The 26,425-nt window shown below is 43.1% G+C and overlaps 1 protein-coding gene and 1 long non-coding RNA gene across 2 annotated transcripts in view; one reads left to right on the top strand and one right to left on the bottom strand.

The window, feature by feature from the left end:
- Nucleotides 1–26,425, bottom strand: part of DNAH5 (dynein axonemal heavy chain 5) — a 159,857-nt gene that overhangs the window by 28,423 nt on the left and 105,009 nt on the right. Inside the window, exons 53-67 of the mRNA XM_083449239.1 lie at nt 25,443–25,573; nt 24,122–24,275; nt 21,452–21,719; nt 18,240–18,471; nt 16,981–17,095; nt 16,599–16,775; nt 16,227–16,430; nt 13,837–14,016; nt 12,906–13,043; nt 12,011–12,146; nt 8,770–9,086; nt 7,343–7,498; nt 6,932–7,114; nt 3,226–3,469; nt 438–552 (exon numbers count right to left, since the gene is read on the bottom strand). Coding sequence (XP_083305365.1) covers nt 438–552; nt 3,226–3,469; nt 6,932–7,114; nt 7,343–7,498; nt 8,770–9,086; nt 12,011–12,146; nt 12,906–13,043; nt 13,837–14,016; nt 16,227–16,430; nt 16,599–16,775; nt 16,981–17,095; nt 18,240–18,471; nt 21,452–21,719; nt 24,122–24,275; nt 25,443–25,573 — 2,750 coding nt within the window. The remainder of the gene's footprint in view (nt 1–437; nt 553–3,225; nt 3,470–6,931; nt 7,115–7,342; nt 7,499–8,769; nt 9,087–12,010; nt 12,147–12,905; nt 13,044–13,836; nt 14,017–16,226; nt 16,431–16,598; nt 16,776–16,980; nt 17,096–18,239; nt 18,472–21,451; nt 21,720–24,121; nt 24,276–25,442; nt 25,574–26,425) is intronic.
- LOC310681733 lies at nt 8,869–25,488 on the top strand. Its single transcript, XR_014513563.1, has 3 exons — nt 8,869–8,950; nt 10,639–10,850; nt 25,438–25,488. It is a non-coding gene; the product is annotated as an uncharacterized lncRNA (long non-coding RNA).

Below are 26,425 nucleotides of genomic sequence, written 5' to 3'. Positions count from 1 at the left end.
AAAGATCACGCTTACTAACCACTTTGCTTCTCAATATACTCTGGTTGGCCTTGTTAAGTTGTGGGCGAACATCTCAGACGACACAGCAATTGTTCCAAAGCAGCTCTTTATTTGTAAGCTGGAACAGAACTGAACTGAGGAGCTCAGTCAGCCTGCTTATATAGAGCTCCACTAGAATGCAACAGTAACCATTTTCTGTAACTAGCCAATCACTGAACGTCACTTTCGATCCTTCATTTGCATAACTATCTACAGTATCCCCCTGCTGGCCCAGGGTGAGAACTTCAGTACATAACAGGCCTGTTTTCTCCTACCGATAGGAAACCCACTTAAGGACTCTATACAGGCTTCGGAATACCCCATAAGGGAAAGGGATCAGTTTTTCTTATAACAATACCAATCCTCAGAAAGGGAAAGATCTCATTTGTCATAGTTACCTAGCAAGGGAAAGGTCAAACAGGCCCAAGAACTGTCGGAGTGAAGTCTGATACATGACATTGACCATACTCATCTCTGTTATCAGGAAATAGAGAATGCTGCCTCTTGTTGCAACTGGAGAAAAGAAAAGTTGGATATGATCAAAATACAGGAAGCAAAACAAAAACTGATGGTCTTCTGATGGACGAATAATAACAAGTTGTTCATGGTTAACAGAGGGCTCATTTGCACCACATTTTCCAGCTACAAGTCCAGGCTTTAAAGCTCTGTTGATGAATTTTATTATTATTTTTGTCCCAGCACTTTCCCCAGGAAAAACCCATATTTTACTGCTGTTTGCTCCAGTTCAGAGGTAAAACATGGGTTTTCCCAGGCAAAGCACTGGGACAAAAAAAAGAAAAAACACTTGGATATGGGTCACAAAAGGAAGTCTGAACGAGGCCTGATAGAACATTGTTTTCAACAATAAGCCCCACTGCCTATATACTGCAAACAGAAAAACTCCAGACCTCTTTCTTTCTGTCTTAATGCTTTGCAGCAAGCCACACATGCGCATATTTTAATACTGCAGTGTGTGCTCCAGATTTCTACTTTTCTATTCCATGGGTAAAATTCCACTAATACACCAATTCAGGAAGTCGCGGAAAATCGATGCATCGCAATGATGGCACGAACCCCAGGATTTTGGGAGTTCAGCCACTGGATTTTCGAAGTGTGCACTCCCATATCTATTTTTGATCAGGGCACTATGGGGTTTGGGAACCTGTTTCAGGTTTCAGCACATCTGAAGAGCCCACCCCGGCAGATTGGAGAAATGGAGAAGGTAGAGGCAGGGCCAGAATCCTTGCAGAAATATCTTAGACTCTGGCAATCAGCAATGAGATTGGCAGCCTGGTGCATTCCAGAATCAATTTACAGTTCAGATCATTTTCCGAATCTCCAATGGTCATTCAGCAAAATAATCCAGTTTCTATACATTTTCCCCCGGTGTGGATTAAGCCAGGAGCATCTCTCACAGATACAGCTCTCCCCCCAGTGGCTTCTCAACAAAGAGCACGAGAGATGCAACATCAACACAGTAATAACGCTTTGCTGAATCTATACTGTTCTGAACAGACTTCCTTCTTGTTGTTTTTATAACTAACTGCTTCTCTTACTTTTATAACTGTATATTATATTATGGCAATCTGCCTGGGACCATATGGTGATGGGTAAGTAAAAAAATATCTCATAAATAAAATAAAGTAAAACAACATAAAATAAAATACACCATTGGATAAATCTTATAATGGACTTCATACATAAGACTTTACGTAATATGTAGATGTAACAAAGGCGTAGAACATTTTTGGCCTGGCAAACAGCCTTGTGAGACATGGACCACTTATAAACACCATCTCCAACTCCTCGAAAGATTTCATCAATGGTGTCTCTGAAAATTTTTACACATCACTTGGGAAGACAGGCGGACTAATGCCAGTGTATTGGAAGAAGCAAAGATCACCAGTGACGAACCAATGCTTCTTCAACATCAACTTCGTTGGACTGGTTGTGTTGTGTGGATGCCTGATTATCGTCTTCCAAAGCAACTACTCTATTCCAAACTTTAAAATGGAAAGCGTAATGCTGGTGGTCAACAAAAGAGGTTTAAAGACTCTCTCAAGGCAAATCTTTAAAAATGTAGTATAAACAATGACAACTGGGAAACACTGGCCTGCGAGTGCTCCAATTGGAGAACAGCCTTTACCAAAGATGTCTTGGGTTTTGAAGATGCTCGAACTCAGGACGAAAGGGAGAAAAGTGTAAAGAGGAAGGCACGCTTGGCAAACCCTCGCCGTGATCAACTCCCACCTGGAAACCTCTGTCCCCACTGTGGAAGGATGTGTGGATCCAGAATTGGCCCCACAGTCACTTACAGACTCACTGTTAAGAGACAACCTTACTCGGCTACGAGTGATCACCAAAGAAGAAGAAGATCTCTCTCTACTTCTGCAGACAGGTGGGCGGTGCAGGCCCCTGCCAAAGTGTTTTTGCACAGCACTTTCCAAGTGCCCAACACCAGCTGGTGGACAGGCACTTGGGAACAGTAGCAGAAGGGGCTTTGACAGCCCTATGCCTAGGACTTCAACCCTGCTTTCTTCTGGGATCGGCTGCATGATTGAATTCCATGTGAGGAACTTGGTCATGCAGCTGTTCCATTAAGGATGAACTCCCTGCCCCTTAGCTGATGGGTGTTGACTTCAACCATGCTCCCTGCAGGGTTCAGCTGTGCGACCAAGTTCCCCACAGGGACCTCTGTCATGCAACCAGTCCACGGATATCATCAGGTGTGGGGCAGGTGGGCATGGTTTGGGGAAAACGGCCTTATGGGCCAAACTGGGTCCCATGCCAGGCCACAACTAGCTCACAAGCTGCAAGGTCCGCACCCCTGCAGTAAGTACATACAGATAAATTAAAACAAATTGGTTGGGAGCGTAGAGGAGAAAAATAGAAGACACATTTTCAAGTACCCTATGGAATGGTGAAAGTATGTACTGATGAGGATGGAAGGATGCAGCAATGATATGGATTGGTCGTATGGGCAAAGTGAAGCGGGACCAGGAAAACATCAATTCCCAAAACTATAGACCTGCCAGACACTATTTTCAAAGACTAACACATCTCTGTATTAGCTGTATAGTCTGGTTTTCCCCATGTTTCCATACTGTCATCTCCCAGCTCCAATCATGATTCTGATCACTGACTTAAGACAGTTGGGTCACCATCACTAGAGGGCATTCCACTCACCAGGTCTGTATTCCTCTCGGGCTGAATTAATCTGTACTTCAGTCTCTGCAGAAATTTGCAATTTCTGTGTCACCTCCTCTGCCGTCTTCTTTGTGTTGCTAAGTACAATGATGAGGCTCTCATCTTCCACCAGAGAGCCTTGTGTGCTTGTCAGCCGGTACAGCAAGTTATCTTCCAGTTCTTTCATCTTTCTTTTGTTAGCAGTCACATCTTCCATCAGATCCGTTCTCTCTTTCTCCAGCTCCTGTTAAAGTTCACGATGAAGCCGCACATCAGCGAAATGCTTTGTCAGAAGCAGGCTCATTAATGTATACAATACACAAAGTCAAAAGTATAGGCAGTGCAGTAATGGGTATAACAGGCAATGTAACTGAGACCCCAAATGTGGCTTTCCATATATGATTTTTGGACTCCACTTCCCATTAGCCCCAGCCAGCATGGCAAATGGACAGGGGTTATAGGAGCTGTAGTTTATAATAATGTCTAGATGAGAACACCTTTCCCCTTCCCCTTTCTACAGGCATGCCTTGATACCTGATTTTTTATTTCCACTAGGAACATGCATGAAATCCAGACTCTGAAGAAAACCCAAGTGGCCTGCAGAACTCATCCTTGCAAGGATGGAGAGGTCCAGCCCATCAATGTGGCAAAGACCATTTCAATGCCTCAGACCAAACCAGATCTCACTTCACATAGTGTTTCTGAAACAAAGCCCACTGGAAATTGATGGGTCCAATTTCACTCCCAGAAATGGAGCCACTTGCAAGTGGAACCGGAGAATCCATCCTGAACTCCAGATGGAATTAAATCTCCTGGCATTCCTAGTTCTAGCAAATCTTGAACACTATGGAATCCATGGCAAACACTTCACTAGGTAGCCAAACTAGATGGTGTGGCAGCTGTCATGTCACAACACCATGGAAAAAATTCTGGAGTTTTCCCAGCCACACTGCAATGACTGATTTTACAAGCAACCTGTTATGCTACGTAATATTTATGCTTGGATAAAACACTACAATAGATCCAACTGTTGCACAGACAGGAATGATTAATTTCACATTGTTAGTGCCATCAAAAAGTTAATTTGCATCTAATTCAAAAGTGGGCTTCATTCTGCAGGATGTGACTTGACCATAACGAGCTAAAAAATCTTCCTGCATGGAAGACAGACCTATGGCATGTACAATCTGCAGAAACAAAAGGAAATGTAATTGGGGATTGTGAAAGTAATTTATGAGAATTATGAGTTTTCTTTGGACAAGCCGTGATAGGAAATCTGAACATTAAAAATGCAAATACCTTTGAAGCAAAGGATGAAAAGGTAATCCAGAAAGAAATGAGGGAACATTTGCTCATTTCATTTGTTTTAATTAGTTTCCATTTCAAGATGAAAAGGTTGCAGAGGCAAAACGCCTCCAGAATACAAACAGGTGTAATTGCAACATTCTAGCACATGGTCTCATGTCTACAAGTTTTTCTTTTCTTCTTTTTTTCTGGACAACAGCAGTAATTTTTACATGCAACATATAGATATAGATATAGATATAGATATAGATATAGATATAGATATAGATATAGATATGGCCCTTGTAGTACTATACTCCAAACATCATTGTGAAAGACAATCTCATTTTAATGTAGACATGTTACATGCCACTGCGTAACATAACCTGCTAATCGAGACACTTAAAGAAAGTATTAAAACTGGAAGCACAGATGTAGCCCATTACACAAATTTCCAAAACTGATACGCTCTTCAGCAAAGCCTCAATGAAGCAATTTTTTTATGAGTTGATTGCCACAAGTCAACAACAGTTAAGAGCATTAATGGGGGGCATGGGGAGGTCAATGCATGCTATCTTATGTCACTATGGTTTGTAGGGCAAGCACAATCCATAGTTTTTCAACTCAGGTACAATGGTTGCCTGAACCAGGAAATCACAGAAGAGATGGGAGGGCTCAAACCCAACAGCTAAATCATGGTTTGGCCATTATGTCAGAACCAACAGAGTGTCTGGTACACAGCCAGGAAGAAGAATATTATTTTCCTTATACATTGTGAAACTAAAAAGCTTGTAAAATACCAACAAATTCATCATTACTCCCTGCTTCTTGGGAAACCAGTTCTAGGATGAGGCTACCAATGTCCCTCTCTGAAGTTTGCGAAAAAACTGTGTCCTGTAGTTAAACAGGTTTAGGGATGAAGGACTGATGTGGCCTTAACCTCTCAAGGTTAATAAAGAAAGATGGATGAGATTTTGAAATATTATGTGAAAGGGAAATGCTTGTGATGGCCATCCTTCTTCAGACCTTATCAGGTGCAATCCCAGGGTCAAGGCAGCCTTTGGGGCAAGGAATGATCACTCGGCTGTAGATAGTATGCTTTGAATATGTCTTACACACAGAATGTCCCCAATAAAGTCCCATGGCATCTGTTAAAACTCCGAAGCCTGTGGGCACTTTCTGAAGTCCTTTCGCATGCAACTAGGACCAGTTTCTTCACCTCTGAATGTCTTCTATGACGCACAACAGAGTAGTGCAATTTTTCCTAGGCAACGATCGAGACTGCTCAGTCAGGAACAAAGCTGACGACTGGTTTTGTAGTTTATTATATACGACAGTAAACTCACAAACTATATACAAGTTACTATGTACAGACACAAACTTTATCACTCTCCAAGCACTCCAGGTTACTCCTAACTAGCCAAACAATGCCATAGGCCATGCTGCCTATATAAGAGACCTCAGACAATCACCGAGCTGCTACTAGGCCCTCTTATCTCCAGGCAAATTTCTCCCGTGCTCTTGTCTCCCTATCCTGTAGTCAAAACACTAATTGCTCACTTGCCAAGCTGCATGTAGACTATGAACTCCAACAGCATCATCAGTTAAAGAACCATAGGTTGGAGGGATGGGGAAAGGGCCCTGAAGTGCCACCTGTCAGTCAAAATGGACAATGGGCATGACTCATGCAGATTCATACGTCCATACACAATGTAAAAAAGTATATAAAGGTAAAGGTACCCCTGCCCGTACGGGCCAGTCGTGACCGACTCTGGGGTTGCGTGCTCATCTCGCTCTAGAGGCCGTGAGCTGGTGCCGTCCGAAGACACTTCCGGGTCACATGGCCAGCGTGACGAAGCTGCAGCTGGCGAGCCAGCACCAGCGCAGCACACGGAAATGCCGTTTACCTTCCCGCTATAAAACGGTACCTATTTATCTACTTGCACTTAAGAGTGCTTTCGAACTGCTAGGTGGGCAGGAGCTGGGACCGAAAGATGGGAGCTCACCCTGCCGCGGGGATTCGAACCGCTGACCATACGATCGGCAAGTCCTAGGCACTGAGGTTTTACCCACAGCACCACCCGTGTCCCTAAAAAAGTGTGTGTGTGTGTGTGTGTGTGTATATATATATATATATATATATATATATATATATATATATATAAAAACACACAGGCATAGTAGGTGGAAAAGCAGAGGAGATATATGAGAGTGAAAGCGCTGCTGAACTGTGTTGATTCTGCTTCAAGTATCTCACTTATTTTACTGGAGTGTTGTTTTGTCTGGTCCCCACTACATCTCAGGAAGCTGTGAAGCTCATCATTCCAATGTTAGAAAACAGAAAAAAATCACCACAGTAAACAGCAACAAAACTCTGTACAAATGATAGTTCCAGAATTGTCAGAGATTCTTTCTCACTTACCTGTTTTTCTGTTAGAATGACTCTCCCTAGAAGCTGGTCTTCTAGACCCTTCATAGTGACAGTAAAATCGATAATGGAGGTACGAGCACTAATCTCGGGGGTGTATGCTGGATTCGGAAGTTTGGTGGTAATATAAAGTCTGAAGCCATTCATTACATCCATTTCTTTATCCCCAACTTTTACCTAATTAACAAAAGCGATGATGGGAGTAGAAGAGAATTAGAAGCCCCGAAAAGCTTTACTGTACTCTTTCAAGCATCGGCTTGTTATTTAGGGTACAACACCTAGCTTCAGTTATTGTTTTACTTTAGTAAAGCAACACTCGGTATTTCAAACAGTTGCCATGTAAGCAATTATACTTTTGTTAATGCAACAGACAGTAAGTTTAAAGAACATTTTTACTTCCCTCACCTTGTATGTAGAGCCTGTTTTGATGAAGTTTCTTTCCAGCACATTGTCCAAAGCTGGATCCAGTTCTTCGCCAACATCTTCAATTAACAGCGGCCTTCCAAGGGACAGGCTATCCTCCAAGTGGTTTCTAAAATACTTGTGATTCAGAGAGGTGATCTGAAAAGAGAACCATTCTGATCATTTATTAAGCTGCTTGTTCACCAGGAGGGAAACCAACTCTCTCCTCTTTCCCATGCTCCCCTTGACTGTGTAAGCTATTTTTTGGTGCTGAGCGGGATCATGCATGGTGGTCTGAAGAAGGGAGCCAATGTCACCCCAAGCCCAATTCAAAGTGTTGGTGCTGTCCTTCAAAGCCCTAAACAGCTTCAGACCCATACACCTGAAGGAGCATCTCCACCACCATCATTCAGCCCAGACACTGAGGTCCAGCTCCGAGGGCCTTCTGGCAGTTCCCTCACTGAAAGAAGTGAAGTTACAGGGAACCAGGCAGAAGGCCTCCTCAGTAGTCACGTCTTCCCTGTGGAATGCCCTCCCATCCGATGTTAAGTAACTATACAACCTTTAGAAGACAGCTGAAGACAGGGAAATTTTTAATGTTTGATATTATGTTTTTGTATATGCTGGAAGCCACCCAGAGTGCCTGGGGCAACCCAGTCAGACGGGCATGGTACAATTATTATTATTATTATTATTATTATTATTATTATTATTATTATTATTTTGTGAGGCACTCTGCTTCATATTGTATCTAAGTTATGTACAGAAAGGAAGTTAGTCTTTGTGTCGTTTGACCATTCCTTGTGATTTTGTTTGTACAGGGGATGGAAATGGTTAACGTAGATTGACCAAAGCTCAGAGGCGGAGCCTACCTGGTTTTAAGGCTCAGCCCAGGGGTTTTACCATTGGGAGATAGAGCAGTCAGAGTCAGACAGAGCCCGTAAAAGGCGAACATAGCGGTTGTGACAGCTAGAGTGAGAGACAGGGATAGAACTGAGAGAGGAGAGAGTGACAGTGTGAGATAGTGCCACATCTAGTTAAGGACGCGCATTTGAGAAACCGTTCTGAATATATTTAAAACTTGTTTGTTCTTCAATAAACTTTAAGCTTCGTTTTTGACTTTACAACCTGACTGAGACTCAGTATTTCACCAGAAGAAACCTGGTTGGTGGCAGCAGAAGAATAAAGCAGTGGTGTACAGGTCAGTAGTCTGTGAAATGACCAGGAGCTCTGTACAAACGCCATAGTCTTCTATCCCAATATTGATTATTTACAAAATGCACCCAAATTCATTTTTAGTACCCATATGTTCTTTATTAAAATGTTATTTTGGAATATGTGATGTATGCTACGAGTCGCATTTTCATCGCTGCTGACTAAAATGCCTTTATTAATGAGCAGGAATATAAGCAAAATGGAATCTGGTTTACCTGAAGTTCATTCCTGGTTTCCTTGTTTTTAATCCAGATCTTGCCTTGAGTCTGCGGGTCAATCAGCAAAGGATAACGAGCTGCTTTTGTGACTATGATGCCGTTTTGTATAGACAGGTCGTCATTTGGCAACCCTTGAAGATTCCATTCGCTGACCGTGGGAGCATCTATCAACATCTCTGTGAGATTCAGATTGTTTCCAAATGGGATTTTCCTGGTTTTCATTTCTTTTTGCCAACCGGTTAACAACAGATTTCGAAACTCTTGGTTAAAAGGACCGGAATAGGACAGAAAGGCTGTGGCAAGCAGCACATCCCCTAAATTAATATACACAGAGAGAGATCACATTTGATAAATGCTGAAGGAGCAATATCATAGCACTGTTGAGCAAATTGCATGTGCTGGCAGTGAATACAAACACAAATATCTCTAAGAAGCGAGAAGCAAAAAAACTAAGATTTAATGGGCCTCTCTCACTCAATTTATGTGAATATCTGATCACTGTTCATGCAGAACAGAAAGCACATAAGAGGCATTTGTAATGAGAATAAGCATTATGGCCAGTACAGATGTTATATTCTCATTGCAAACATGCTCTCGGAATACAGAAACAAGACCTAATGTGTTAGAATGTTGGATCCAGAATTTTCATGAGCGGGGAAAAAAGGGGAGCTAGTTTTTGCAGATCCCCCTGGAAAGCTGTTCTGAAACGTTGAAGGACCCTCTGAAATGCTAGTGTGGGAGGTCGGTGTGCGCTCATTGCCGTCTCTCAAAGTTGCACTTTTTGAAGCAGTATGAGAACCGAAATACAGGCATCTTTCAAAATTCACACATATCTGAATTTTGCAATGCAATTTCCCAACCAAACAATGGTTACAAAAATACATATGAATGGGGAAAGTGTGTATAAAAATTAAATACATAGGTGAAAATAACATATAAAAATGCATTATATTAGGAAAATCTGCTTGCAAAAATCACAGAATCATTGTAGAGTTGGAAAGGACCTAAGGGTCATCTAGTCCAACCCCCTGCAATACAGGAATCTGAACTGAAGCCTGCATGATAGATGGCCATCCAGCCTCTACTTAAAAACCTCCAAGGAAGCAGAGTCCAGTAATGGAAACATTCATCCAAACGGGGCACAAAAATGTGCTTATTAGGAGAAATTCACACCAAAATGCTGATGAATTTTCATGAGCCCCCACCCACCCCCAGCAAATTGCTGTGAAAATATGAATTTAATATTTGGAAATATTTGGAAGAACTGAATTTAATATTGGAAAAGTGAGAAATGGAGAACCAAAATTGGCAGGTCTTTCCATCCCTAACTGCCGCCTATGGGTGTGGGTCAACACTGATGAACTGTTGCTCTCCCATTGCTGCCAGTCACAGCTTATCCAAAAGAAGTATGCCTTCAAAAATTAAAATAAAACAGTGCATTCAGAAAACTGTCTGCATTAGCCTGTTTGTTGTTTTTATTACTGAGTCCTGTGACACTTAAGAGGGCTACGAAATGTATTGTGGTGTGATCTTTCATAGGCTCAAGCAAACTTGAACATAAAGGCAGCTTTAGGCAACCAGAGCTCTCATCTATTCAAGGTTATCACAAAGCTCTCAATTGCTTTTAACCAAGGCACTGAAAATGTTCCCAGCTAGACAATAACACAAGTTCTTGCAGTCCGCAGTTGATGAAACATAGCCATTGTGACTGACAATTTTACAGAGGGCTCAAATGTCAGTGCATTCACCACATGTGGTGGACGTGCAAGATGACAAAAGCATACTGGGAAATGATTCATAATGAGCTGGGGTGAGGGGAATGTTTAAAACTACTTTTGTACAAAAATCAAAAGGCTTTTTTATTAGGAATTCTAGGTCCAGAAATACCCAAGGAGCAGAAGAGACTGTTTATGTACTCTGCGGCAGTTGCATGGATGCTCCTTGTCCAAAGATGGAAGAAAGTACCTACAAGAGAAGATTGGCTGCTAAAGATGATGGGCTACGCCGACATGGCGAAAAGGACTGGGAAGATCAGAGATCAAGAAGAGAACAAATTTAACGAAGAATGGGGAAAATTCGTAAGTTACTTAAAAAAACACTGTAAACAATTAAAGGAGAAGGAGAAGGGGATGACAGAGGACGAGATGGTTGGATAGGTTCATGAAGCTACCAGCATGAGTTTGACCAAACTGCGGGAGGCAGTGGAAGACAGGAGTGCCTGGCGTGCTCTGGTCCATGGGGTCACAAAGAGTTGGACACGACTAAACGACTAAACAACAACAAACAATTAAAAACAGTGGCAGGATCCTAAAAAAAACACTTGCAATGCAGCTAGAACTATGGTGAGAATTAAGTATTAAGGAAATTTGGAGAACATTATAAGATGCAGTTGGAAAAGAATAAGGATGGAAACCATAGAAGGGTGGAGGGAAGCCCAGGAATTCAGAGATTCCTTTGTGTATATAGGGACATATATGTGTGTGTGTGTGCATATAGGGATGCAGATGGTGCTGTGGTCTAAACCACTGAGCCTCTTGGGCTTGCCAATCAGAAGGTCGGCTGTTCGAATCCCCATGGCGGGGCAAGTTTCCATTGCTCTGTCCCAGCTCCTGCCAACCTACCAGTTCAAAAGCATGGCAGTGCAAGTAGATAAATAGGTACCGCTGCTGTGGGAAGGTAAACAGCATTTCCATGCCCTCTGGTTTCCGTTACGGTGTCCTGTTGTGCCAGAAGTGGTTTAGTCATGCTGGCCACATGACTCCGAAAGCTGTCTGTGGACAAACGCCGGTTCCCTCAACCTGAAAGCAAGATGAGCACCACACCCCATAGTCGCCTTTGACAGGACTTAACCATCCAGGGGTCCTTTACCTTTTTACATTTATGTGTATATGATTATGATTTATTTGTGATGATATTTGTTAATGGCAAAAATGAAGAGTTTTGGATTTGATAGCCCGCTTTATCACTACCCTAAGGAGTCTCAAAGCAGCTAACAATCTCCTTTCCCTTCCTCACCTAGAACAAACACTCTGGGAGGTGAGTGGGGCTGAGAGACTTCAGAGAAGTGTGACTAGCCCAAGGTCACCCAGCAACTGCATGTGGAGGAGTGGGGACGCGAACCTGGTTCACCAGATTACGAGACTACCACTCTTAACCACTACACCACACTGGCTCTCCATAATGAATAAAAAATATTTCAAAAAGAAGAAGAAAAGAAATGGCAGTGCATTCGCCTTACCCACGAGCCTCTTCGTTTGCGCAGCAAATTCTTTACTTTGATCAGTCCATCTCTCCTTCTCTCCGGCTAGCCCGCTAATAAGACTAGAGGCCGTCTGCATTTTGTGCCTGCAGCGTTCTGCATCCTCGAGCAATGTCTGCCCAAAGCAAATATATTAGCATGCCTAAGTCGAGAAAACAGCTTGACCCAAATTCCACCTGCAACAGTTTTATGGCGCATGGTATTTTGTAGACGATTCACTTCCCATTTATATAAGCAGCCTATAGTTCACACACATTTATTTATTACATTTATATATCACCTTGATCTTCCATGGATCTCAAGGTGGGGTACAGGGTTTCCCCCCTCCCCATTTCATTCTCACAACAACCCTGTGAAGCAGGTTAGGCTAAGAGATGGCAAATGGCCCATCGAGCTTCACAGCTGAGTGGGATTGAACCCTGCTCTCCCCAGGTCATAGTCCAACACTCTAACCATTACACCACACTGGCTCTCTCTGCATTGGGATTTACTTCCTACAGATACTTGGGATGCAGAATTTAATTGCCATTGGAGTTCTAGCAAAAAAAATAAATTTCAGAGTTTCTAGCCACAGTACTTTGAATCCGGACTGCACAACAAGGATAGGCCTGGGTGCCCAGATTTATTGATTTAGAGCATTTTTATTGCACTCTTCAGTCAAATATGCTCTCAGGAGTGCCTCAGATAAAATCTATAAAAGCAAGATGGTATGCCTGGAACCGGAGAAAGAGGGGGAAGGAAGTCAAGTTCTGAAATGTCAAAATGATTGTAAAATTAGTAAAATGTATAAAATTAGTAAAATGTATAAACTTGAAAAATATAATATAAATAAATGCTTGTCTCTGTGAAACGCCTCCCGGTCAGAGTGACGTACCTGTTTCTCTCTCATTGCCTTCTCATACTCAGCCTGCACAATATCTAGCTCAGTTTGTTTGGCGTCCAACTCGGCTTGAGCTTTTTGGAGATCCAACATGGCGGTGGCCAGACGGTTCTCTTGTACTGCCAGGTTAGCCTAGAATACACCCGTTCACAGAGAACAACTGTCATAAATTGCTAAGCAGGATTGTATCCCTTACCATATATATATATGCTGACCCAAAGCCTTTGGAGCACAGCACGAGTTCCCGCTGCACTCCAAAGGCTTCAGGCTTCAGGGACAGCGCTTGTAGCCTCCACAGGGCAGCAGGGTGAAGGCACCCCGCTGCCCTGCGGAGGCTTTGCGCAGCCATCCCCAAGCTAGAATAGCAAGACGGAGCACTCCATCTCCCTGTTCTGGCTTTGGGGACAGCCTTTGTAGCCTCTGCAGCTAATCCCAAGCTAGAACAGCGAGACAGAGTGCTGCGCAGCACTTCACCTCCCTGTTCTGGCTTTGGGCTTAGCCATGCAGCCTGCATTCGCTCTTTAACACGCACACACATTTCCCCTTAATTTTTGGAGGGGGGAAGTGCGTCCTATAGAGTGAAAAATACGGTATATAAATTGGGGGTGGGGAGTGGCACAGTTCATTCTGCAACCCTAGGACTCGTGTACATCTAGCCTAAAAGGAAGGAAGGAAGGAAGGAAGGAAGGAAGGAAGGAAGGAAGGGAAGGGAAGGGAAGGGAAGGGAAGGGAAGGGAAAGAAAGAAAGAAAGAAAGAAAGAAAGAAAGAAAGAAAGAAAGAAAGAAAGAAAGAAAGAAAGAAAGAAAGACTCTCAGAAGATCAGGACAAATAATCAGCTTCTTGCACTTCATGTCCCAAGACCATATGCATCAGGTGATTTGGTTTCACTCCAGTTTCACCTTTCCCCTGTTTATTTGCGCTTACCTTTAAAGGCAGAACTTCCTTGTTGATTGCAAAGAAAGCAGCCATCGCTTTGGTCCATGAGCAAATGCCAGCCACGTTTCCACAAACCCTCCTAGCTGTCTCAATATTGTAGTCTGACATTTCAAAGTAAGGGCTCAAGAGCTCCACTACTTCTTCGTTTATTGTATCTTTTGGAAATTGCTAGAGATATCACGGAAAAGATAGTTTAGCTCCACTGACTCGCCCAAGATGAAGTGTACTTTCACCATCCTAAATTAACCTCGAAGCGTGCTCACACTAAGAAAGGCAAACAGTAACAGAGATGCAAACCTTAGGTGACTCCCTATTGACTTTAGAACAGTATCTCAAGGGTCACCAAAGGCTATTTTAAAAGCTGTGCCAAATATGCCTCATATTACACATAGGCTCTGTGTAAAAGGTAAAGGGACCCCTGACCATTAGGTCCAGTCGTGGCCGACTTTGGGGTTGCGGCACTCATCTCGCTTTATTGGCCAAGGGAGCCGGCATACAGCTTCCGGGTCATGTGACCAGCATGACTAAGCCGCTTCTGGAGAACCAGAGCAGCGCATGGAAACGCCGTTTACCTTCCCGCCGGAGCGGTACCTATTTATCTACCAGCACTTTGACGTGCTTTCGAACTGCTAGGTTGGCAGGAGCAGGGACTGAGCAATGGGAGCTCACCCCGCCATGGGGATTCGAACCATCGACCTTCTGATTGGCAAGTCCTAGGCTCTGTGGTTTAACCCACAGCGCCACCTGCGTCCCTCCCCCTGTGTACTTTTTATTTAAATTCTACGTACCGTCAATAACATATCCTCCTTAAGGTCATGCTTTTGTAATTGCTGGGAGGAGAAATCCTAATTTAGCAATCACTAAGTTCATCACTTCTTTTAGTGTGATGTAGACGGTGATTTGAATAATCCTATAAATACCTACACACAAGAGTGTTGCTACTTCTAAATCAGTCCTAGGTCCTGTTTTTCTCCTGCCAAACCTCCATTGAATTACCCCGGGTGATGCCTTCGTATCTCCTTTCTTCCCTAGCAAGTCCATGCTGTTCTTGTAAACACAGTTTTCTATTTCGGCCAAGTGCCTAATTGGCCTCCTGAATCATCCTAAGGCTGTTCCTTTTATTGCACTTGCAATACAATCACTCCTGTTCTGCATTGCATCTTATGTTCTTGAATTTTACACCTTTGTAATCTGAATTTTACACCTTGTTTTATGTCAACGCAAGCTACTATTTCGGTAACATTGCCGTCTGCGTTAATAAAACCTGGGCTATTTAATTTTCCACATATACAGTCTTCAGGGGAATTCCAATTTAATAAACCGTGGTCAGTCCTAGAACTGGGGATTGTTTGTTTTCATGAATCTTAATCAGGCCCCTAGTTTTTAACAGTACTTCTGGAGGAATTATTTGGGGGCAAAAATCCTCCGGGCATTTACTGGGAATGCAACAGTCCTTTCACATGAGATAGTGGCATGCTAAAGTGGGCACATGTATGCATAAAATTCCATGTCACTAACACACATACACCTCAGTGCTGAGGGATCTCTATGGTTGGAAACAATCAAGAGCTGAAAGTGTCTTCTGATAGTTCCTTGGCAAGCGGAGCTAGCCGACAGCACAAATCAGCTGACTGGCGGTAACAAAGAGCCCCTTTGAAATTGTCCATTTGTAGGTGCCCATTTGTCGGCTCAGTTTGTTTTCGAACAGCATCTACCAATGGACATAGCTAGGCTCAATGTAAGCACCAATCAGCTGACAGCATGCTCCTTTGAAGTTGTTACCCAACATCATGCAACATCAGGTGATTTACAGGTGTGTGGCTCTTTTTTAGACCTGAGAAGTAGGTAAAAATGCTTTAAATAGGTTTGGGAGAAGGTACTCTGCTGGGGGACAGGTTGCAAATTCTTTGGGAGGCTAGATTTGTCTTCCAGTTGTCTCAAGGCAAATCTTTAAAAATGTAGTATAAACACTGACAACTGGGAAACACTGGCCTGTGAGCGCTCCAGTTGGAGAACAGCCTTTACCAAAGGTGTCATGGGCTTTGAAGATACTCGAACTCAGGACGCAAGGGAGAAATGTGCTAAGAGGAAGGCACACTTGGCAAACCCTCACCATGATCAACTCCAACCCGTAAGCCTATGTCCCCACTGTGGAAGGACATGTGGATCCAGAATTGGCCTCCACAGTCACTTACGGACTCATTGTTAAAACCGTGTTTATGGAAGACAATCTTACTCGGCTACGAGTGATCACCAAAGAAGAAAAAGAAGATATACAGTGTTTGGGCTTCAAAAATTCACTGAATATGTTTTGTTCTGATGCATCAGGCCCACACGCACTGTCTCTGGTTCTGATCGGATCATGGCCTTTGACACACCTGCAGGTTCTGTAAGAAGTTCCCTGCTGTCATCAGCTTCAAGGACTCTTGCCAGGAGGGAAAGGTGCAGTTTTTCTCCTGGTCAATTTTGACAGCGTTTACTCTCCTCTGGAACAGCAGCAACACACAATCCATGATGCGCATGATAAGATGAGGTGGTCGACCCAAAGTACGGACAGTGGCAATGTCTGCAGGCTTGATAGTCTGGGGTATTGAAAACAGCACAGAATTAGGAGGTGCAGTTTGGCATCTGAACCATCTATCATTGAATCCTCACCGACAGCTCTTCTCCTGACAAGTAAAGATTTATCTTCAAGTCTTGTGTAAGGTGTCCATTTTATCACAAATAGCTAACACTTGTCCTGCACTAACCTGCAAAGCAGCCTCAGCCTCTTCTAAGGCAGGCTTGGCGGCTTCTAGTTTTTCCTCAGCGACACCCTTGTCTGCCGAAATGTTGTCGACAATAGCCTGGGCTTTGTCTTTCACTTTCTGTACTTCCGCCTTCACCTTTTCAGCAGCCTGCGCTTTTACAGTGACTTCTTTTAACACCTATTGAGGAAACCAAACGCCAACAGAAAGAAAGTAAATTTAAGAGATCTTTGCTATTACAGTAGAAATGTTTCCTGGGCAAAATATTTAATTTTCTTTAAGAGTTTTTCTTTTCATTTCATTTTTCAATAAACAAGATCCCCATGACTCCTCTTTGTAGTGGCCTTTCTTTCCACTAAAGCATGAGAATCAAAGCTGGCCTTACCATATCGGCTTTTTCATTGGCAACCTGCAGCTCTTTCTCTTTGGCTTCCAGCTCTTTGCTCAGAGCAGCTACTGATTCAGAGGCCTCTTTCAGCTTCTCCAGTCCAGTATTCATCCTGTATTTTAACGTACATCAATTAAAAAAGATTGATGCCCAAAAGATGTTAAAGCAAAGATTATGGGATAATGCACACAGTGACTTGCGATCTGAATCACACGCAGTCTGTAGTCCGCTGGCAGTAGGAGTACAATATGGGCATGTCTTTAAGTTAACATCTTATATTAAAAACCTGACAGTACCAAACTATCGAAGGCTTTTCACCAAAGCCAGACTAAACGTCGTTCCTTCTGCAGTGTGGGATGGCAGGTTGAGAGGAGTTCCCTACCAGGACAGACTTTGCTCGTGTGCTCAAGACATTGATTCCATAAAACATATTTTGTTGCATTGTGCAAAATATGAGCAAGCCAGGGCTGAACTGCTACTACCCTTGCTGGTACCTTTCCCAGGAAAATCAGAGGCTCACTATGTCAGGTTCCTATTGGAAGACCGGACAAATGCTAGAACATTAGCAGTGGCAAAGTTTTTATTGGTGGTTGCAAGAACAAATAATCCCTATATTCTGAACAAAATGCTTGTTTAACCTGGAGGTAGGCTGTATGAATTGTGTATTGCTTTGTAATGATTTGTTGGGTCTCTGGACTGCAATAAAGATTGATGATGATGACGATGATGATGAATTAAAAACAAACAAAAAAATTCCAGCAGGATCGAAGTCCCCAAAAGGCGCAAGTATCTTTCAAACCTGGATTAGGTGAACTGATCAGAAGTCTCAATCAAATTTCACAGTTCAGATCTTGAAAACAAAGTATGATATATATATTTTCAACTAATGCATCTGTTAGCAGCTCACAAGGGGGTGGAAGGCAGAGACACAAACCACCTTTCTTTGACAATGTACGGCATCACCAATTCAGCACCATCACCGCTAACACACATTAACACTCCAACATATAGCAACTGTGGCCGAACCTAACTATTATTGACATTTACAATATTTCATCTCGAAGGCAACCAGAGCAATGCACAGTCAGTCAAACCATGTACACTCTTAGGTACATTTCACCTGACTCTCTGGTTTGGCCCCAAATGTGAAAATTCAGAGTAGTCCAACGAGAAGTCATACTGAGAATACTGGCTAACGTGTAAAAATATTTAGAGAAGAGTAAATGAAGCGGGAAATATCGAAGCAAACTCTTCACCTGTTGGCCAACGTTTGCACCTCAGCATGCTTCTCCTTGTATATCGCTTTATACCCCTGAATAAAAGACAGATAAGATTTGGGGGTCACGTGCGTAGACCGACGGTATCTCTGGAAGTAGTCAACACACTTCTCGGCAACTCCATCCTGGAAGGAGCCCATGCACTGCACCATCTCACTTTTGATCTCGTCGGTGCAGTCAACTTCGTAGGAGGACAAGAAATGTTCAGACACTGGAAGGGGAAAGGAAAAGAGTTTCCTTCGTTTATGTACAGAAGAAACCTCAGGGATGTGGAACGTTTTTGAACCACATTCACTTCCGGGCAGACATTTAGGGTCAGATGCCCGCAAGGGGCGGGACCAAAGGCAAAAGTAGGCGGAGCAACAAAGGCTAACGTTACCTTTGGGCTGTAGGCCAGCTTGTAAAGGCACTCTCATTCCCCTCTGAATCCCACACCTTGACAAGCAAGAAGCATTATCAGAGTTCACGAAAACATTTCAGGCACCCCAAAAAATGCTCAGAGTGAGAAAACAGTGGGGAGTGGCCTGGAGAAAATTCAAAGGGCCAAGTGTAGATGAAGATGAAGAAGAAGAAGAAGAAGAAGAAGAAGAGTAGTTTGGATTTGACATCCCGCTTTATCACTACCCGAAGGAGTCTCAGAGCAGCTAACAATCTCCTTTCCCTTCCTCCCCCACAACAAACACTCTGTGAGGTGAGTGGGGCTGAGAGACTTCAGAGAAGTGTGACTAGCCCAAGATCACCCAGCAGCTGCATGTGGAGGAGCGGGGAAGCGAACCCGGTTCACCAGATTATGAGTCCACTGCTTTTAATCACTACACCACACTGGCTCTCTTACCCCTTAATTTCACTTCAGCCACCATTGAGCTCGCTCCAGAAACAAACTGTGAAGAAGACATGGATAACCAAGCCAACTCCTCCTCTTCTTCCAACCTGGTCAATCCTGAAAGTTATCCGAGATTGATCCCATACATTCCCTACTCTCTTGGATCTCTCCTCTCCTTCATTGTCAACTGCCATTCCCGGCCTCATGAGAGCTGGGCCCAACATGCAAGCCTCTGTTTCCTCACAAGGCATACTTTTGCTCAGGCACTACAATGTATTTCTGATTTCCCACCAGCAGTACTGGTAATTCACGGATACGATATACGTGCAATTTTGCAACATCAATAATTTTAACCCAATGACAACCATGCCACTCCAAATAACTGAACAGTGTGCCCACAGAAATCACATTTTTTAATTGCTGCACTTGTTTGGGCAATGCTTGTTTCTTGGTTTTTTCAATTTTATAAGTTCTTATTTCTGGCTTTTTAAAATTTGCATGTCACAGGCCTCTCTGGTTATCCTCCCAGAAGTGAAATCATCTTAGCGCTTATCTCTTTTCACTGCTGGGTAATCCTCTTTTTGTAATTATTGGGTAGTTATGCTGGTATTCTTGTCTTGATGGGATTAGGAATCCCTGTGCTGAGAGAACAGGTAAGTGGGCCTCATTATTTCTGGCATTTGCATTTCTCACGTCAAGGCACTTCTTTTAAGAAAGAAGCTAAAATGTGCAATAGGTTTTATAGATGCTCTCTCATTCACTAATATGCAGACTGCCCTTTCTCATTTTAATAAATATTAGTATTTATTTATTTGTTTGTTTGTTTGTTTGTACATACATACATACATACATACATACCCCACCCATCTGGCTGGGTTTCCCCAGCCACTCTGGGCAGCTTCCAGCAAAATATTAAAATACAATAATTCATCAAATATTAAAAGCTTCCCTAAACAGGGCTGCCTTCAGACGTCATCTAAAAGTCAAATAGTTGTTTATTTCCTTGACATCTGATGGAAGGGCGCTCCACAGGGCAGGCGCCACTACTAAGAAGGCCCCCTGCCTGGTTCCCTATAACCTTGCTTCTCAAAGTGAAGCCCTCGGAGCTGGACCTCAGTGTCCGAGCTGAACGATGGGGGTGGAGATGCTCTTCAGGTATACTGGGCCAAGGCCATTTAGGGCAGGGGTCAGAAACCATTTCCAGCCATGGGCTGGTCCACCGTCCACCAGACCATGTGGTGGGCTGGACTATATTTTGAAGAAAAAAATGAACAAATTCCTATGCCTCACAAATAACCCAGAGATGCATTTTAAATAAAAGGACACATTCTACTCATGTAAAAACATTCTGATTCCGCGGGCTGGATTGAGAAGGCGATTGGGCCGCATCCGGCCCACGGGCCTTAGGTTGCCTACCCCTGATTTAGGGCTTTAAAGGTCAGCACCAACACTTTGAATTGTGCCCAGAAACCTACTGGGATACGTAAATAAAATATTAAAGGCAGCAGTTTATGCAGGATTACTTAGAGGATTCTTAGGAAAGGTGTTTTAAGGACACATTGAATCATCCCAAACATTTCCAGAACCTAGTGAGCTATGTAAAAATACCAAATTTTAAATATATTGTTCATATGGTTTTGAGGACAAATGCTGACATAATCAACTTTTTATATGCAGTGAGAGAAGTTCCTTGGTATCCTATCAAATTTTGGCACGATTTTTCAAAAATTATGCCACCAAGGAGGTTCCAACCTCATTTCCAGGAGGAGAACCAGATCCAAAGTGATTTCAATTTTGAATTATGGTGTTGGAGGAGACTCTTGAGAGTCCCATGGACTGCAAGAAGATCAAACACATCCATTCTTAAGGAAATCAGCCCTGAGTGCTCACTGGAAGGACAGATCCTGAAGCTGAGACTCCAATACTTTGGCCACCTCATGAGAAGAGAAGACTCCCTGGAAAAGACCCTGATGCTGGGAAAGATGGAGGGCACAAGGAGAAGGGGACGACAGAGGACGAGATGGTTAGACAGTGTTCTTGAAGCTACAAACATGAGTCTGACCAAACTGCGGATGGCAGTGGAAGACAGGAGTGCCTGGCGTGCTCTGGTCCATGGGGTCACGAAGAGTCGCACACGACTGAACGACTAAACAACAACAACAACAACAGGCACAATCCTTCTACTGCTGAAGTCATTACCTATCATCTATTGCAGAGATGGCAAACCTGCAGCCCTCTGGACATTTTGGACTATATTTCTGGGGCTGACAGAAGTTGGACTACAACATTGGGAGTTTGCTCATCCTCTGATCCATTGCATCTGATCTACAGCAAATCGGCTACAACAACATAGATCATTAAGACTCACCTGCAACCAGAGCATCTTTTGGCCAGCGGCTGAACCAGTCTATAGTGCAACCAGAAATCAGTGCAGGGAACTTCAGAGCTCGGTTCCGGAATTTTTCACCCACTGGCGAAAAGCAAAGAACTACGTGCAGGTTCTGACGCACACGAGTCATGAAATAATCATACAAGTTCTCGTTGGTCGGAGGACGGCGTGGGTGCTCCTTCTTCATAACAGGTATGAGATCACCAGTGATTTCATCTATTTCATCACGGGCAAACAAGTTGGAAACCTTAGGGTGAAAATATATATTTTTAATACTGATGTATTTCAATTACAGCCAGCTACTAGAAAATTGTGGAACTTTCAGTTGATTATGCATCTGATTTTTAACTGATCAGTAATTAATTCATATATTGCCCCAAAAAATCAACAGAGGTGTCTTTTTGAGATACTGGAGACAGAGTACTAATAGATGGAACACCACTTTTAATTTTATTTTTCACTTGCTGTTATTTCAACACATTTAACAGCTCACAACCACCACACATGGTAAAAGGTACCTCCTTTTTCTTTACATTTACAACAGGTATTTATACAGTGGTGCCTCGCAAGACGAAATTAATCCGTTCCGCGAGTCTCTTCGTCTTGCGGTTTTTTCGTCTTGCGAAACACGGCTATTAGCGGCTTAGCGGCTATTAGCGGCTTATGGGCTATTAATGGCTTAGCGGCTTAGCGGCTTAGCGGCTATTAACGGCTTAGCGGCTTTAAGAAAAAGGAAACAAACTCGCAAGAACTCACAAGACATTTCGTCTTGTGAAGCAAGCCCATAGGGAAATTCGTCTTGCGGAATGACTCAAAAAATGGAAAACTCTTTCGTCTAGCGAGTTTTTCGTCTTGCGAGGCATTCGTCTTGTGGGGCACCACTGTACTTGTTTTATACATTTTTGTTAACTCACTAGGAGTCAAATGCCACCGGTACATCATTTCCTATAGTTTTCATTCAGCGTACAACATGCCGAGAATTTAAAGTCTGTTTTCCATAACCTTTCCCAAAAGCTGAATATTATGCCCCAAATCCCTTGCCTAGTGTATCATTACAGATTTAACCTGTTCATCTTTTATATACCAGATTAATCATCTGATTTTTCAACTGATCAGTAATTAATTCATATATTGCCCCCCAAAAAATCAACAGAGGTGTCTTTTTGAGATACTGGAGACATATATCGAGATACTGGAGACATATATATATATATATATATAAAACTAATGGTTAGAATGCCACCTTTAATTTTATTTTTCACTTGCTGTTATTTCAACACACTAACAAATCAGCTGGTTAGATCATGGTGTTGATAATGTCAAGGTTGCAGGTCCCTATACATGACAGCTGCACATTCCTGCATTTCAGGGGCTTGGACTAGATGATTCTCAGAGTCCCTTTCCAGCTCTACAGTTCTAGGATTCTAAGAACCAAAATATCACCAACAAACAAATGTGTGTGTCTCTAATAAGAATTCCCACCAATTAGGATTTGCTCCCACTGAATAAAACTGCATCCCCCTAATTAACTGCCTAAAGCTTTAAAGCTTTGCACTTTTACTCAGAAGTAGGTTCCATTGTGCTCAGCGGAGAAGATTTCCTCGTATGTGTATTTACGAATGCAGCCTTTGTGGGTTAATCTGCCATTAAAGAATCTTGCCCTAACTTTAAGAAAAGCATCTAATCCCACTATCATTCAGAAGCATTCCCTCTGCAAGTCCCTCTCTTGGCCGTTTGGTCACCAAGGGCAGAAGGAAGGAGCAACTAATGAAAAACCAGCAGGGGTGTGTGGATTTGGGGAAGAATATAGTACTCCCTAGCCAGAATTAAGATTGCCGGAAGAAATATCAACAACCTCAGATATGCAGATGACACAACCTTGATGGCAGAAAGTGAGGAGGAATTAAAGAACCTTTTAATGAGGGTGAAAGAGGAGAGCGCAAAATATGGTCTGAACCTCAACATCAAAAAACGAAGATCATGGCCACTGGTCCCATCACCTCCTGGCAAATAGAAGGGGAAGAAATGGAGGCAGAGAGAGATTTTACTTTCTTGGGCTCCATGATCACTGCAGATGGTGACAGCAGCCACGAAATTAGAAGACGCCTGCTTCTTGGGAGGAAAGCAATGACAAACCGAGACAGTATCTTAAAAAGCAGAGATATCACCTTGCCAACAAAGATCTGTATACTTAAAGCCATGGTTTTCCCAGTAGTGATGTATGGAAGTGAGAGCTGGACCATAAAGAAGGCTGATCACCAAAGAATTGATGCTTTTGAATTATGGTGCTGGAGGAGACTCTTGAGAGTCCCATTGACTGCAAGAAGATCAAACCTATCCATTCTGAAGGAAATCAGCCCTGGGTGCTCACTGGAAGGACAGATCCTGAAGCTGAGGCTCTAATACTTTAGCCACCTCATGAGAAGAGAAGACTCCCTGGAAAAGACCCTGATGTTGGGAAAGATGGAGGGCACAAGGAGAAGGGGACGACAGAGGACGAGATGGTTGGATAGTGTTCTCGAAGCTACCAGCATAAGTTTGAGTAAACTGCGGGAGGCAGTGGAAGACAGGAGTGCCTGGCATGCTCTGGTTCATGGGGTCACGAAGAGTCGGACACGACTAAACGACCAAACAACAACAACATCATACCTCTCCGGAAGACAGGACATTGTTCATGTACTCCAAGAAAGCCTCATCTTTTATCTCATTATCTGTAAAGATGAAGCTGATGCCTTTTCCTTGCTGCCCAGCAGTCCTATACAGATGCTTCAAATCTTCCATTAGGTTGGATGTGTTATAAGACCTTTGGAAAGAGAAGAAACAAGGGCATTGGTAAGCAAAGCTCCCTGGACCCACCAATGGAAAAATCCATGCAAGGAAAGGTGCCTCCCAGCAAACATGGCTTTTTTTGCCAAGACCTTTTCCTTCAGATTATTCTTCTTTTATTGGCTGTTGTTTTTTGAGCTACACAATACAATCCTATGCCTCTTCACTTAGAAGTAAGTGCCATTCAGCTCAGTTGAACCTCTTCCTTGGTAAGGATGTGCAGAATCCCAAGTGTGCAGAATAGGCCAAGTGTGTAAAGCTGTGATTTCACAAGTTAAATGTGCATGACTTGTGAGTCAACTGGATTTTCTGTTCCACATCATCACCTGTCAAAAACTAGGTCAGTCATCTTGCTGTCTGCTGCGGACAGTTGAGGGGGAAAGAAGGAATATGCTTCACTGGAAACCTTTGTCATACGAGCAGGCCTCATGCATGCATACCTCGGCAAACCTTTAGATTCGTTAAGAAACATCACAAACCTTTCAGTTAGAAAAAAAGTGGTATAAAATTACCAACTCTCTCTCTCTCTCTCTCTCTCCAGCACTGAGGGCCTTCTGGTAGTTCTCTCGCTGCGAGAAGCCAAGTTACAGGGAACCAGGCAGAGGGCCTTCTCGGTAGTGGCACCCGCCCTGTGGAACGCCCTCCCACCAGATGTCAAAGAGAAGAACAACTACCAGGCTTCTTTTATAAGACATCTGAAGGCTTTTAATGATTAATAGGTTATTGTATTTTAGTAATTTGTTGGAAGCCGCCAAGAATGCCTGGGGAAACCCAGCCAGATGGGTGGGGTATAATTAAAAAATTATTATTATTATTATTATTATTATTATTATTATTATTATTATATTCTCAGAGTTCTTGTTCTTCCAAAAAGATGTTTTAAACATGAGAACTAGCACACAAAGAGTTTTCTTCCCTACTAGTAATTGGTTGTGTATCCTTGTTTTGATTTTTACAAGTTAAAACTTTAGTTGATATCCTGAACAGGCATGGCATCTTTCCTCGCATCAAACTTTCTTTCTTTCTTTTTTTAAAAAAGGAGGATCTGATCAAGACCTATGCCAGGGAGAACAAGTTCCATATGAGCCAAATGCATGCTCTTTCATTCTAAATGCTCAAACCACAATTTTGTCCGACAGCCTACCTTGTTAATGTGATCTGGAACATATCGTAGCCAGCTATGAATGATGCCAGCTTAGTCAAGCTCTGCTTTCCAGACCCGCCAACTCCGACAAGCAGAGCATTTCCACGAGGAGTGCGAATGACTCGAGAGATCTGCAATACACCACAACATTGATGGTGAGGTACATAGTTCTAACCACAAGATACTAATCAGGCTTCTGCGATGGTTTTAGAAGACATCTGAAGGCGGCCCTGTTTAGGGAAGCTTTTAATGTTTAATAGATTATTGTATTTTAATATTCTGTTGGAAGCCGCCCAGAGCGGCTGGGGAAACCCAGCCAGATGGGCGGGTATAAATAATAAATATATTATTATTATTATTATTATTATTATTATTATTATTATTATTATTATTTTCCTGCAATTGCAGATCCCAGAGGCCTTGACTTGACCCTTAAACCTAATCTCCAGAGCTGTCCAAGACATTTTGCCGCCCGAGGCAAAGGACAAGACGGCTCCCCTTCCATTTCATGAATGGACTGGCAGTGGCAATGGGACAGTGTCTTCCATACCTAAGGGCAACAGACTAGCTTAGCTATCATACAGCTATGCCTCCAATAAGTTTCTACCACCCATCCTCTCACTGCCGGCTCTTCAGCTTTCCCCCCACCTGGTGTCCTCCAGATGTTTTGGGCTTCAACTTCCATCAACCTTGACCACTGACCACACTGGCTAGGGGGGAATGGGACCTGTAGTAAAAAAGTCAAAAAAATCTGGAAGCTGTGGAGGATGACCTACACCATTTAAATATGGAACTCTAAGGGCTTAATCTTAGGGACGCGGGTGGCGCTGTGGGTTAAACCACAGAGCCTAGGGCTTGCCGATCAGAAGGTCGGCGGTTCAAATCCCCGCGACGGGGTGAGCTCCCGTTGCTCAGTCCCTGCTCCTGCCAACCTAGCAGTTCGAAAGCACGTCAGAGTGCAAGTAGATAAATAGGTACCACTC

The sequence above is a fragment of the Podarcis tiliguerta genome (assembly GCF_965153285.1).
Source record: "Podarcis tiliguerta genome assembly, chromosome: 7".
NCBI lineage: Eukaryota > Metazoa > Chordata > Lepidosauria > Squamata > Lacertidae > Podarcis > Podarcis tiliguerta.
The sequence above is the reverse complement of the archived record's forward strand: the minus strand, read 5'-3'. Positions and strand labels throughout refer to the sequence as shown.